The 15546-nt window shown below is 34.8% G+C and overlaps 2 protein-coding genes across 3 annotated transcripts in view; one reads left to right on the forward strand and one right to left on the reverse strand.

The window, feature by feature from the left end:
• Positions 1 to 15546, forward strand: part of LOC137490091 (uncharacterized) — a 392659-nt gene that overhangs the window by 145916 nt on the left and 231197 nt on the right. The gene's annotated exons all lie outside the window — the stretch shown is intronic.
• Positions 4331 to 13573, reverse strand: LOC137490842 (uncharacterized). 2 transcript variants are annotated; one of them, XM_073947666.1, is made up of 4 exons: positions 13518 to 13573; positions 12922 to 13068; positions 6840 to 7678; positions 4331 to 6755 (listed from the first exon to the last, which is right to left on the reverse strand). In XM_073947666.1, exons 2-4 carry the CDS (start codon positions 13004 to 13006, stop codon positions 6477 to 6479), a joined length of 1203 nt encoding a protein of 400 aa, XP_073803767.1. In that variant the 5' UTR covers positions 13007 to 13068; positions 13518 to 13573; the 3' UTR covers positions 4331 to 6476. The 2 variants fall into 2 exon arrangements, with proteins under 2 accessions (XP_073803767.1, XP_068075893.1); XM_068219792.2 differs by having other exon boundaries at positions 4331 to 7678.

Consider the following 15546-nt stretch of genomic DNA (forward strand, 5'->3'; position numbering starts at 1 on the left):
ACATCTACATAGAAATCACAAGACAGATTATGACAACTATATGACTAGGCAGTCAGAAGAGGAGGAAAGGAGAGGTACAGGTGCTGCTAGGGCGACACAGACATCGCTTTTAGAGTAATAGGTGCAGCAGATAGTAGATGTGGCTGTATTAGGGGCCTTGGGTTTTTTTTTTTTCGTTTTTTTTGACAGTGATGAAACAACGAAAAAAGGTTCAAAACACTTTCATGGGAACCGGACTAAATGTAAAAGTGTGAATGTTTTTTAAGATATTCAGGCAGGCTTTTTAGGATATACATGCTCAGATGCTGTCAATAAACATATAAGTTGGCTTTTTTGCATGATAATTCTTCATCAATAAACAAGAATAACCGGTAATATGGCTCGTATTCAATATAAAGTGACACATTTAAGTACACTACTTGTCACTTTAATTTCCCAAACAGTCATTTTTGGGCAGTATCCGATCTGTATCACTGATACTCGCCTTCATTTTACTTGGTATCAGATCAGATAGGAAATCAGTGGTATCACACATCACTATTTAAGAGCGGCCCCTGGTGGTTCGGCGGTAGGGGTTGCACATATAGGGAGGCTCAGCTCTTCAGAGAAAAACTGAAAATACGGGAGAAATATGGGAAAATACCTTTAAGGGATGATAGCGGGATAGAACTTTAAAATACGGGAGAATCCCGGGAAAAACAGGAGGGTTGACAGGTATGTTGACAGGGTCTGTCAAGCACAACCCAACCACCACGACACGCAAAATAGACAGGGTAAACTTTATTATTATTATTACATTTATAAAGCAAAGAAGAGTACATTTTAGATTGAATTAATGTATGCTAGGTGAGGAACTTGACCACAGGGGAGATTTGTGGCCATTTTTGGATGCACTTTACCACCCTGTCACATTCTTTATTGTGATGGGGTGGTAAGGGATGTGATGGCGTGGTTCTGCATCCTATTTGAATGTGAAGATGTATGAAATCAAAGAGGGGCAATGCAGTGGCGCAGCAGGTAGTACTGTCGCCTCACAGCAAGAAGGTCGCTGGTTTGAGGCTCGGCTGGGTCGGTTGGTGTTTCTGTGTGGAGTTTGCATGTTCTCCCTGTGTTCATGTGGGTTTCCTCTGGAAGCTCCGGTTTCCCTCACAGTCCAAATACATGCGGTACAGGTGAATTGGGTAGACTTAATTGTCTGTAGTGCATGAGTGTGAGTGTATGGATGTTTTTCAGGGATGGGTTGCGGCTGGAAGGGCATCCGCTGTGTAAAAACTTGCTGGATAAGCCGAAAAGAAAATGAATAAATGAAATCAAAGATTCTAATAAAGGGCTAATCAATTAATTCAGTAATTTTCTTTTAATTTAACCCTGTTTGGTTTGTCACACACTTCATTACTTTCTCCTTCACACACTCATTTTTAGTCATTCACTCATTATCCTTCACTCAAACATTCATAATCTATCTGTTTTTAATTTAGTCCCTTTATTAATCTGGGGTTACCACAGCAGAATGAACCACCAACTTATCCAGCATATATTTTATGCAGCAGATGCTCTTCCATCATGGGAAACACTCATACTCATTCACACATACACACAAAAGACAATTTAGCTTACCCAATTCACCTATATTACATGTGTTTGGACTTGTAGGGGAAACCGGAGAAAACCCACACCAACACGGGGAGAACATGCAAACTCCACACAGAAATGCCAACTGATCCAGCCAAGGTGGTCCATCTTACCTAAAAACGATATATTTTTAACTTCAATAATAAACCTGTTTAAAGGTTTCCACGGGTTAAATTACTTTTAAAACATATTGTTCTTACCACCCTGTCACAGTGAACAACCCCATCACAGCAAATGCCACACTGTAATTTTCCTAAAGGTTTGTGGAAAGAAAATGAAAAGTTACATAAGTGAATGTTGAATAATGTTTTTGCTGTGTGGATTTAATTTTTAGTTGATTTGAATTATTTTAAGTGAGTTTGTTTTTTCAGTGAAAACAATGAGGCAATTGAGATGTCAAATTTATTTTTCAAAGTTAAAAATGTAATAATAAAAAAATATTAAACTACAGACTTTCTATTGATATCTGGATAAAAGAGCACATTTTATTATTTGAAAAACATTTAAATTTAAAAAGCAATTTGTTACTTTACTACTGTAATACATATTGTCCGTAACAGTGTGGTACAGGAGAGGCTCTCTTGCCTAAAGAAAAGCAGGATTTTGAGCCTGAGGTGGAAAACTAGCTGTTTTGGAGGGTTAAGATATCTTTCACGTTGTAGTTTTTTTTTTTTTTTAAGTTTGTACTTGATGAGAATTTTGAAAATTGCAATCTGGAAATGGCACCCGTTTCATATGAATTGTCGTCTCTTATTATCTGTATTCTTCGTTTCTTGCCATTCTTTAGCAATATCTTCAGTAATAATTAACTTTACCTTTACTTACAGAAGCAGTAAAGGGGTAAAGGGGTTTACATAAAAATTACAATTCTATCATTTACTAATCCTCCACTTTATTCAAACCTGTTTGAGTTTCTTCTGCTGAATGCAAATAAAGATATACTGAAGAATACAGCGGCAAAAAAACAGCCACTATGGTTCAACGCCATAAAGTGTTCTTGGTACTCGATTCAACACATTTTCACTCCCAACCCGTCATGTACTGACGCTTGGTCAGGAACCCTAGTTTGTGATGCACAGGGTACCCCTTCAGCGTCATATTTAGACGTGCAGGGATTCCCTAAAGAATCTGTACCTCAACCTAAGCGTAAAATCGAGATGCTCCAAGCCTCGTATAATTACCGATAGATGTCAACGAAATTTTTAAAACCTGATTTACGCCTATTATTGCAGTTTTCTTATTTTAAAAATGTGTAATTTTTGTTTTGTTCATGAAAAGCGTCGGTCACACTGTACCATAAGGTTCATTAGTTAATGTTAATTAATGCATTTACTAACGGGAACAAACAATGAACAATACATTTACTACAGTATTTGTTCATGTTAGTTAATATTAGTTAATAAAAATACAGTAGTTCATTGTTAGTTCAGGTTGACTCATGGTGCATTAACTAATGTTAACAAGCATGGACTTGGATGTTAATAATGCATTAGTAAATGTTCAATTATGATTAATAAATGCTGTATATGTCTTGTTTATGATTAGTTCATGTTAGCAATAACTAATGAATCTTATTGTAAAAGGTTACCAAAGCGTCTGTAAACTGGGTCAAAACAACTGTAAGAATAAACTTCGGTCCACGTGACTTCCATTCAACAGTGAGTTTAACACCGCTCTGCTATTGGTCAAACTGCATCAGCGTTGAGTTCACAGATGAGTTCAACTGTCAACATTAACTTAAGTGGTAGGTAAACGCTGCATAATGTATTATTATTGGAGATCAGTTGGTGTTGATAAATATGTTATAATTTACTTTATATTTAATGAGTGCAATTATATTCGATTGCTCAGTTTAGGGTAATTATGCCCAATAAAACTTTGATTCATTCATTTTACTTATTAATTTTCAACTTAAAAAAATATTACAATTCAAGTATTAAATTTAAAAATATTTTTAGCTGATCTTTTTATTATTAAATTATTCATTGAAGTTGGGGTCATTGTATGTCGCAATCTATTTTTTGCAGTCTATGGTCACGATCCCAAGGTTCATTGCGATCCCAAGGTTCACTGCAGTTTTCCACTCGGTAAGTAAAAAGTAAACAAATAAAGACGATTTGTTGATAAAGCATGTACTGTAAACTAGCAAAATTATCTAATTACATCCCAGTTTATTTATTAAAAACATATATTTTTTTTCCCACATATAACATTATAATGTGGTATTTACCCTTTAGCTACAGGGAACAAGGGAGGAACAGTGCTTCACTTTAATTTACAACACTCAAATGTGGTATTTACCCTTTAGGTACAGGGAACAAGGAGGGAAGAAGCTGAACTTCAACACACTAGTGTATACTTGAACACTAAGAACAGAGAAAACTACAGCAGCATTTTTTTATTGAAGACCAAATTACTACATTGTTCTATAAAGAATCAGCTATACATTTACTGAAATGCAACAGTTAGCCCCCCCCTCTGCAAACGGCAGCAAAGATGCGAGCCTGTTTTAATCTCCATTGAACCCTGACGATAGGCCTATATCATGCAAAGTTATTTGTTGATAGTGATGTTGAGACATTGCTAGCAGTGGTAAGATCGACGAGTGAACATTCATAAGGTAAGTAGTGTATGGAAATATGTTTTTATACTGAATTGCAGATTTTAAATACATACAGTATACAATAAGGGTTCATAATTTCACAGGTTGTAAAACTTTTATTTATTAAACACCCCATATAAAACCCAAGCACTGAATAAGAGTAATGTACTTACGCAGGTGCATGTACAGTACATTTGCAGGTTGCATAAGGTTGTCACCACCCTTGCATAATTCTTTATATGTATACAATACTTTAAGAAAAGTACATTGTAAACTCAATATACTCACATGGTTCTTTGCGTGTTGAATATCTTATTGTTACCCCCTTATTACACAAACATTATGGTTTGTTCCTTTGCAATTTAAAGAAAAGTACACCGTTATTTCACTGTATTTACGCGCTACTTTTCGTGTTGAATATCTGGTTGTTACCCCCTTATTACCCATTACAGTTTGTTTCTTTATACCTACACATACAATATTTATACAATACGTACAGAAAAGTACACTGGTATTTCACTGTACTTACGCAGTACTTTTCGGTTTGTAAAAGAAACGTGTATTCCTGGTGACTGGTTTCTCATTCAGGGAGTCAGACAGAGAACATCATCCAAAACAACCCTAGCTACATGAACACACTGAAGAGTGGAGTAAAGATGTATCCGCACCTGTACAATCACTTGCAAAGAGATTTTAAGCCTCAGAGCCGCGTTTGCCAGATGTTTATGAAACTGTTCTCTCAGTCATTGAGAGTCTCTCATCATTGTGTTTACGGTAAACGCAAGGAGCGCAACACATTTACAACCCCACCTACTGCAGTGTGGGAGTGTTGGAAAACAGTATACCGTCACTCAGCCTTTTCAAACATTATTCAGACATGAAACATCCTGTGCACATGAGAAAAAGTTTTGCAGCATTCAAGTCATGTGTGCAACTTTTTGTCCCATGTTTCTTAAGGTGCGCCAAATGAGCGAAACTCTGTAGACACTGATCAGATCTGCATGGTTTCGCTTCAATGTAAATCCTTTTTTTGTTTTCAGATGTGTTAACGGATTAAACCTCTTGTCACAGTGTGAACACTTGTATGGTCTCTCCAGTGTGAATTGTCTGGTGCACTTTCAATTTTGGAGCTGTAATAAAAAGTCTTCTCACACTCAAAGCACATATACTCTTTTACACCAGTGTGAATCTTCATGTGCTCATTAAGGTGTGCTGATTGGTTAAAACTCTTCCCACACAGAGTGCATGTAAATGGTTTCTCTCCAGTGTGGGTCTTCAAGTTGTAACCTACAGTCCGAAGGTAAAATTTCATGTGTGACCTCATTTGTCTATGTGGGTTCAGTCTATAGGACAGTTACGATCCCCCGGTGCCAGGGAGACTGCAGTGAAAATCCCTGGGTGACATCTTTATTTTAACGGGACATTTAGCAGATTGTTTCGGCTCGCTCTTGTTGGACTTCAAAGTAACATGACAGATAAGAAAAAGGAGAGAAAACCCCCTTTTCACCATTTCTGTTCTGTCTTCAAAGGCATTCCATTACCCCTCCCTCCTGGGACACCCAGACAAGGCTCAGACACTGAAATGGACTCAGAAATTCTAAATTTCATAGTCAAAGTAATTGTTATGTGTTTGTAAACTTTGTACTTCATTTTTGACTTTTCTTACATATATCTCTCTCTCGATATCCCCTTTTCAAGACACTAGACAAGCTAAGATTGCCTGAATCATGTTTATGTACTTCTAAAAGTGTCATGTCTGTTATCATTCTGTAGCGTACATCATCCAGGAGGCATGATCATAATTTATAAGGCTTCCATCCTTTAATACTCTTGAGTTAATGTCTCTTTGTATGTTTTCGGGCAGACCCTTATTATGCATATTAGCAGTCGAGAGACAAAGAAAATCTCCCGCTCAACTTTGCCATGAAACCATTGGTCAGTCAGAAAAAGAAAATGTGACTTGCCGCGACAGATAAAATCCATCTGCACACACAGATCAGGGCAGAAAGATCTCTGAAAGAAGGTCTCTAGAGGTGCCCCTCGAGTGGGCAGACCGCATTTCTGTACCTGCGTGCCTCGCTTGAGTCCCGTTTTCTTATTTTTCCAGCAAAGTAAACTCAGTTTAAAGTTTGTGCCTTGCGTATCCTCCGATCTGCATCGCAAGTTCCACGTATCAAGGAAGGACACTAAAGGACAAAGGGAAATACCCACTAAATCCAGGTATTTAGTTATGCGTTAAGAATCACTTCTCTCCAGTGTGGCTCATCATGTGTAGATTAAGGGATGATGATTGGCTGAAACTCTTCCCACACTGAGAGCATGTAAATGGTTTCTCTCCAGTGTGGATCCTCATATGTTTATTAAGGTCTGATGAGCTGTTAAAACTCTTCCCACACTGAGTGCATGTGTATGGTTTCTCTCCAGTGTGGATCCTCATGTGTTGATCAAGGCGTGATGAGCAGCTGAAACTCTTCCCACACTGAGTGCAAGCAAATGGTTTCTCTCCAGTGTGGCTCAGCATGTGTAGATTAAGGGATGATGATTGGCTGAAACTCTTCCCACACTGAGTGCATGTGAATGGTCTCTCTCCAGTGTGGATCCTCATGTGTTGATTAAGGTGTGATAAGCAGTTAAAACTATTACCACACTGAGTGCAAGTAAATGGTTTCTCTCCAGTGTGGATCTTTATGTGTTGATTGAGGGATGATGATTGGCTGAAACTCTTCCCACACTGAGTGCATGTGAATGGTTTCTCTCCAGTGTGGATCCTCATGTGTTGATTAAGGGATGTTATATGGCTGAAACCCTTCCCACACTGAGTGCATGTGAATGGTTTCTCTCCAGTGTGGACCTTCATGTGTTTATTGAGGTATGATGAGCAGTTAAAACTCTTCCCACAATGAGTGCATGTGAATGGTTTCTCTCCAGTGTGGATCCTCATGTGTTGATAAAGGGATGATGATTGCCTGAAACTCTTCCCACACTGAGTGCATGTGAGTGGTTTCTCTCCAGTGTGGATCCTCATGTGTTGATTAAGGCATGACGATATGCTGAAACTCTTCCCACACTGAGTGCATTTGAATGGTTTCTCTCCAGTGTGAATCCTCATGTGTTGATTAAAGTGTGATGAGCATACAAAGCTCTTCCCACACTGAGTGCAAGTAAATGGTTTCTCTCCAGTGTGGTTCATCATGTGTTGATTAAGGTTTGATGATTGGCTGAAACTCTTGCCACACTGAGTGCATGTAAAAGGTTTCTCTCCAGTGTGGATCATCATGTGAATCTTAAGTTTGCTCTTGCTTGTCAAACTCTTTCCACATTGAGTGCAGGTGTTACGATTCTGGTCTCTCCCTTTCAAAATATCATCAGTCTGTAAATTAGTTTTTTCCTCAATTTTAACATGGTGTTCCTCCTCTTTACTCCCCTCATTCTCTTCAATTAGGTCTGAAATAAAAAAAAAAACATTAGTTTTCATTAAGTTTTAAAAACTCACATCAAAAGCTGAAAAGTGAAAAGACACTGGAAACATTGAAAATGTTTTTTTCTGTGTAAAGCAGACAGGGAATACTTGTTCATTCTGTGCGTGACTGGTAAACACATAAGAAAAAAAGTTCTGTGGTCACAGCTAAATATTTGCCTCGCAGACATGAGACATACCTTTACAGAATCTGCATAAAGGCCGGAATGTGCACCTTTCCCCTTGTGTGCTGTTGGGTAATTTTCATCTATTCTGGGGTGATTTTGAGGCTTAATTTGGTCAAATCTTTCTGTGTTTCAGCAAACGGATTTATATTTGGGGACATCTTATTTTGACATATTCTGGGAAAATGCTTTGAAATGAAAAAAAAGAAAACTAAGTATACTCTGGGCAAATTTACTCCCTTTTTCGTTATATTCATGGCTGATTTTTCTCCATTGGCCTCAATTATAAGAAAATTGTTTTGATTGCAAAGCCATGACAGCAAATAATAATGCATTTAATGGCGTGTACAGAAGCTAATCTGGTATCAGTTTATTGTACGGAGCGTGTCTGTCAGTCAGCGCTTATACATGCATTCACTGGTTCAGAGGTAGCATATGGAAGGCGACGATCGATGTACAGCTTTACTGTAAAGAAAGTGAATGCAGACATTTTAATATTATTTTCAGCGTGCTTCAAGGTTAAAAATATATCAGAAATGTGGGAAAATACTTAATGATAGGATGATAGTGGGATAGAATGGTTAAATATGGGAGAATTTTGGCAGAAACGGAAGTGTGGACATGAATGAAGTGAACAGGAAGTGTTTGTGGAGAAACAGTTTTGCGATAAAGCGCAAAACATCTTTGCGAGGGAACGCAAAAAAATTAAAAATATGTTTTCCTATTACTCATTTTTTCTCACACCAATTATTTTTCCCACCATCACATCCCTTCCGCAGTAATCCAATAATTAAGCAGAAAAAGTCATTAGGCTCGTTTGAGATGGCCAAAATCTGCGCAGAACCGATCACCGGTGATCATGGCAGGATGCATGCCGATTAGAAATGTGTCCGACTTGCCTTCACCTCACTCTGATGTCACGCTGAAGTGCACCAAAAAACTCTTGCGATCGTGAGGCAGGTACCTCGGATTATGCAGTCGGCAGCAGTTGCTCTCCAAAGACTGCGTTACCAAAAGCATGATGGGAATCAACTGGCTGACGACACAGCTGAATACTGATTGGATGAGACTAACACATTACACTTTATTCTCTATCTTGTTTTACTAAGGTTTATACCTGGATTTGTTGAATACCTTTATTGAATTTTAATGATAATTAAAAAAACGTCATAAAGAGCATTACATATGGTTATTTATTTAGATTGACACGCAAACAAAAGCAAAACACACCTTTGTAATACATAACTTGACCTATCCAATATAACTAAATGATACCTATAAATCACTAGGATGTGCGTGTGCTGTGTTTTATTTCTCACTCAGTTTAAAGTCCTGTTTGTTTTCATTTTCACTTTTTGTATGTTTGTGTGATTTTTGTATTGTAATTTTTATGCAGCGTTATTCCATGAAACTCAATCCAATACATGCATTTAGGCATACAAAAGTAATCAGACTGCTTTGTCATTATGCCTTATCTTTGTGTGGGTTCATATTAGAAGTGAAAGGGGTGTAGTAAACAAGACACACACACACACACACACACACACACACACACACACACACACACACACACACACATATATATATATATATATATATATATATATATATATATATATATATATGTATGTATGTATGTATGTATGTATGTGAAGTCAAAAGTCATGTTTAATAGACCAAGAACATTTTCAGTTTTTTCTACAGTCTTAATAGTTTTTATTCTGGATAAAGTCTTGGGCTATTAATTTTAGTCTGGCTGGAGTAAAAGCAGTTTGTATGGACCTAATAAGCATGTCAATAAAATTGACCACCTAAGAATTTCTTTATGTCAAACAAACATTTGTCATGACCTGTCACTCAAAAGCATCTTGCTATAGCTACTTCATTTATAATGTAGCCAAATTAGGTTTCTTGAAAGTTTTCTTGTTGTATAATCTGTTTAGTTTGTTATTCTTTTAACATTTGTTGAATATACAGAATTATATTTTTAAACACCCTTTTAGTTAATGATCTGTTCATCTTCTGTAATTCTGACCATCTTTTTTTTTAAAACAGTGATTTTTCAATTGCATCCACTCGGACTCCCACATTATAAAATACTATGGTAATGTATACGGTGGTGCTTTTGAACCATATTATAGAATAGCCTATTTAAATTTTATAGTTGCTCTGGTATCACAACAACAATAAACATAACTCAATCCTTAATAAAAAGTTCAAAAACACTATAATATTCATTATAAATCACCATAGTATTTTTTCATGAGGTCATTTGTCCGCGATAAAAAAGCCAGTGGTGGCAAAACAGGGAGATTCGGCAAGTGTCCGACTTCTGATGTAATTTTTTAGCCCTTCTCTTACTGCAGACGCCTGCTCTCGTTTACAATGCAGTCAAGGCGAGGCACACATCAAATGAGCCTATTTTTAGACTGGTTTGTTGGCCAGTTGTAGTCAGTGCAAAGCTACACATTATTGTTCCACTATAATTTGTTTTTTTTGTCTCACGTTATCCCAAAGCAACCTCATATGGTTTAGAATACTGTACAATGTTTTATATTTAATTATTTTAGTGTCCATTTCATTCAGCATGTTTAAAATTGGGGGCATCCATGTTTTTTGGCATACTTTAAACCAGGGTTTCTGCAGGTTTCACCAAGTTAAATGTTAGACTTTAGTTTTTAAAGACCATTATAAATAAAATTTTAGACTAATAAGGGGCTAAAGGTTAAGGAATTTTTCAAATGGCCCAGATGGAAAAGATTTTTATTTGCCCTATCAAAAATACATTATGATTTAATACATTTAATAATACAATAATAAATGAATAATAAAAAAGTCAATATTTAAGATATTTCTTAGCAAAAAAATTAAATATTGTGTAAAAACAAGCAAGCTTTACTTATATCCATACACTTTTCTAAACATAACTTTCTTTATAAAAAAAGTATTTAAAAAATGAACATGTTTTAAAAGTTTTGAAAACTGTAATAAACTAAATCTATGCACAACAATCTGTCCAGGTTGATGTCCTCAGCAGTAAATACATGCAGCATGTTTAAACAAACTATTGTAAGGAAAATAATTAAACTATTAATGATGAATAGAGTTAAAAAGACCTTTTTGAATAAAAAGTTTAAAGTTTTATTGAGATGGATTGTTGGTGATTGTATGTGTTTTGGCCTGATTGGGTGGCAAAACATGAACAAAGGAAAATGAAGACTTGTTTAAAAAAGATCTACAACACAATATTTCAGTGAATTTAAACTTTTGAAGGCCTAAAATATTGATTTTGGAATTTAAGACCCCATGGAAACCCTGTTTAAACACAGTAGCCCTGGTAATTAGTTATTATGATGATGATGTAATTCTAACTCGGATACTATCTGTGAGAACAAGTAACAACTACTAAAAACAAGTTTAATCCCATAAAAAAGTTGATGAAAAATAGGAATTGTGATCAACGTGACATTTGCAAATGGAAAGTACTAAGCCAACACTATCACTGTAATAGCAGACATCTTCTATGAGAATACTGTAGGTCAAATATCGTCAGCTCAGTTAAACTTTTTTATATAGTGCCAGTGCTCAAGGATGCTTAACAAACATTAGAACAAGGAAAGCAATATCCAACAACTTTCTACTCACTTAATTGGAAATGACATTCCTGATACATTTCAATCTGGTTTTAGGACACTCCTTAGCAATGAGACAGCTCTCCTTAAGATGTCTAATGATATTTTTCTGAATGTTGGTTCTGAAAATGCACACTTCTGATTTTACTAGACCTGACTGTGGCATTTGACACAATACATCACAATATCTAGATTAAGCGTTCAAGATTGTGGGCTGGGATTCAAGAAAATGTTTTGAATTGGTTAAGTTCTTATCTCTTAGGGAGAACCTTTTCTATTGAATTGGGAAATTTTTCTTCCTCTTTTGCACGTTTGGAGTGTGGTGTTCCCCAAGGTTCATATGCTGATGATACTCAGCTTAACTTGCCCATAAAAGAAAACTCTGTTTTACAGTCCTTTTTTACCTGTTTTAATTAGATTAAAGAATGGCTGGCTGGTAATTTTTTACACTTGAATGAATCAAAAACTGAAGTACTAGAGTTTGGCCCAACCGAGTGTCTGTGAATCTACAATTAATCAATTAGGTTCGATCAAGTCTAAGGTCCACAGTCACGCAAGAAATCTTGGAGTTACTTTTGACACTGAGTTACAGTTTGACAATCAAATCAATTCCGTCATCAAAAGTGGTTTCTATCAATTAAGGAACATTGCCAAATTGAAGCCTTTTCTGACTTCTAAAGAGCTGAAAACCATCATTAATGTTTTTATTATGTCCAGATTGGACTACTGTTACTCTTTGTATTCAGGAGTTTCGCAGGCATCAATAGCACGCCTGCAGCTGGTTCAAAATGCAGCTGCTAGGTTTTTAACTGGGACAAAAAAACATTCCTAGTAACTCACCAGTTTTATCATCTCTTCACTGGCCCCCAGTCCAATTTAGGATTCAGTATAAGTTTTTGCTACTTGTTTTTAAAAGTTTGAATGGTCTGGCACCTATTTACATCTCTTTAACGAGAATTAATTGCAATTAATTAATTTTAATCTGTTTTATCTATTTTGCTTATTTTTATATATAGGTATAGATTTTGTATGCTGGTCTTTTTGTAAAGCACTTTGGTCAACGTCTGTTGTTTTTCAATGTGTTCTATAAATAAAGCAAACAAACAAACAAATAAATCAGAACGAGATAGAAGTGAAGTTGGTTTTATATTCGCACAGTCCTTTATTTAGAAGTCTCTATATTGTTTATCATGTAACTTTGAATAATCGATTGGAATTAGCATGCAAGTGTGGCTTGAAAACAACATTAACACTGTTTATTTGACTGTGGACAATGTTGTACTTTGATAGTCATTGGCTGCTAATATGGTTTCGCTAAGGAAAAAAGTCCAAATGTGCGAATACAAAACCAACTTTACCTTAATCAGAATTAGGATCAAATGACTGAGTTGGTCTTTAAGAATGAAAACAAACCTGTTTGTTCCTGCAGATCTTCCTGTTTGACTGCTAATGGCTCTCCAATCTTCACATCTTCACTCTCCTCTTTAATAAACGCCATCTTTATAACAGTGTGGAGATCAGTCGCTTCAGCAGTTTTTCTCTGCGTTTGGACACTTTATCCTGTTTAAAATGAACAAAACAGTACAAATGTCCTGTTTAAAATATTTAAAACAAGGAACAGAAACAAAATAACTTCTCTTCAACACTTGCTTCAACAGTTTCTTTATAAGAGAGAAATTAACAAAAAGAAATCATGTAATAGAGCAAGTCCGAGCTAGAAACAATGAGCTGATTAAATCTAGAACTCCATTTTTTATTTATAGTGATGTATATTTAGAATGGAATGACATTATACTATTTAATAAATTGAGCCTTCATTGAAACACTTATTACACACGTTTCTGTTACTTTAGACAATAATCCTGATTACTGTGAGTAAAAGAGTACTACTTTGTTTAAACAGGGTTAAAATAATATCGTTAACAGCAGGAACATAATTTAGCGTCGGATGAAAAAAACTGTAACTTTAATCAATCGGTTTATGTTTATGTACACGCTTTAAAACAAACCTTTCTTTAGTTGAATGACAGTGCGAGAGCGGCGCAGCCATATGACGTCACACGCCACGCCAAAATAAAAGTCTTTTTGTTTAGATTTTTTGCCACTTAATGTTGCAGTCATGACTTGACTCATACATTTCTCCCTCGTTTTCCACTTTCCCACATACACAAACGCACATATATTCAATATTTAAAGTTGATTATATATATATATATATATATATATATATATATATATATATATATATATAAACATTCAGTAATTGAAAATCTTATATTCCTTAAGAATATTACAAGCCTTCTTTGCTTTGTTATCAACAATGTTCTCCAAACTTGTGCAGTAGTCCTTAGTCTCTTGAAGAAAATGAACAAAATTTGGCTTTGATCCTGTCCATTTTATATTTATATGAAACTGTCCCAAAATAATAAAAAGTTGTATTAGAAAGGAAATTTTTTTACAGGTATTAACATAATAAATGCAAATATCATTTTTTTTTTTTTTTTACCTGAATACAATATTTGTTTTCCTTCTAAGAAAATTTTCCAGATCCACCCAGAAAATCCTTGTGTTTATACAATCACAAAACATGTGGGCAATAGATTCCTTTCCCATGCAACAAAAATCACAGGAATAAACAATATCCAAATTAAATCTCTCTAAAACCTCTTTAACTGGATATATACTATGTAAAATTTTAAATGTAACTTCTTTTACTTTGTTATTTATACAATATATTTCAGAAAAACGCCAAGCAGCTTTTTTTCAATTTATATTTATGAATACATTGGTCCATTTCAAATTATTATTTACAACTATAATATTTCTAATATATTTATTAGCATAACTTTGTTTAATAATATCAATGTCTCCTATAAAAAAAGGTTTTCTTTAACATATTTTCCTTCTAAAGATTTATTTTCATATGCTCTTAAAAAATGAAGAAGCTGTTGAGATATGGCATCAAATACAATGCATACTCTTTTTGGAGTAACTGGAAAACCAAATTTATCTAAACATTCACTGTAAGATAATAAATTAAGGTTTAAATTTAGAAGTTGTCTAACTAACACAATATCATTTTCATACCATTTTTGAAAGAAGAGAGATTTATTTTTATATTGAATGCATCTATTATTCCAAGTAATTTACTTGTTTGGAAAAAAAAATACTTAAATAACAGCATCCAGGCCAATAAAACTTGTCTGTGAAATTTAGCTCATTTCACTGGAAGTTTGTCAATTTTAAAATCACAACTCAACAGAAATTCTATACCCCCCATCATGTCAAATATGTGTTTTGGAAAAGTATACTACATACTGTTCTTTTCTTTCATGAATTTAATTAACCAATTAATTTTGAATGTATTGTTTAAAGTTTCAAACAGATAACCCACCATTGGATTTTTGTTTACACATAATTTCCTTTCTTAAATAGTGATGTCTATTTCTCCATAAAAAAAATTAAATAGTATTTGTCTAATTCTTTATATACATTTGATGGCATCTCTAGAGGTAAAGACACATAGACAGATCTTGATATCCCTTCTGCTTTGGACAGTAAAACCCTGCCATTCAGGGATAAATTTCTTTGTAGCCATATTAAATCTAGTCTTAGTTTTATTTATTGTGGGTGGAAAATTAAGCTTATTGCGTTCATTTTCTTCTTTATGAATGACAACCCCTAAATATGTAACTGTATGTTAAATAGCGATACTATGTAATTCTGTCAAATTGCATGTTTATTTGGAAATAACATAGATTTATTCATATTCGTTTTAAGACCTGATACTAAGGAAAATTCTTTTACACAATTAACTGCTTTTAATATTTCTAAATGATTTTTAAGAAAAATAGTAGTATCATCTGCTAGTTGGGACAATTTAAATTCTTTTCCAAATACATGTATTCCTTCAAAATCTGCTTTTTTAATATATAGGGCCATAATTGTGTGACTAATAAAAACAAAAATGGAGATAAAGGGCTACCCTGTTGTATACCTCGATTAATCTCAAATCTACCACTTGTACCTGCAGATAAT

This window comes from Danio rerio, chromosome 4 (assembly GCF_049306965.1).
Source record: "Danio rerio strain Tuebingen ecotype United States chromosome 4, GRCz12tu, whole genome shotgun sequence".
Lineage (NCBI taxonomy): Eukaryota > Metazoa > Chordata > Actinopteri > Cypriniformes > Danionidae > Danio > Danio rerio.

Bases quoted from the DNA above. Each gene is read 5' to 3' on its own strand.
- LOC137490842 (XM_068219792.2), bottom strand. From the start codon at position 13,006: ATGGCGTTTATTAAAGAGGAGAGTGAAGATGTGAAGATTGGAGAGCCA. The intron at 7,679-12,921 runs GTTTGTTTTCAT...TTTTTATTTCAG, and splicing joins AGATCTGCAGGAACAAACAG to ACCTAATTGAAGAGAATGAG.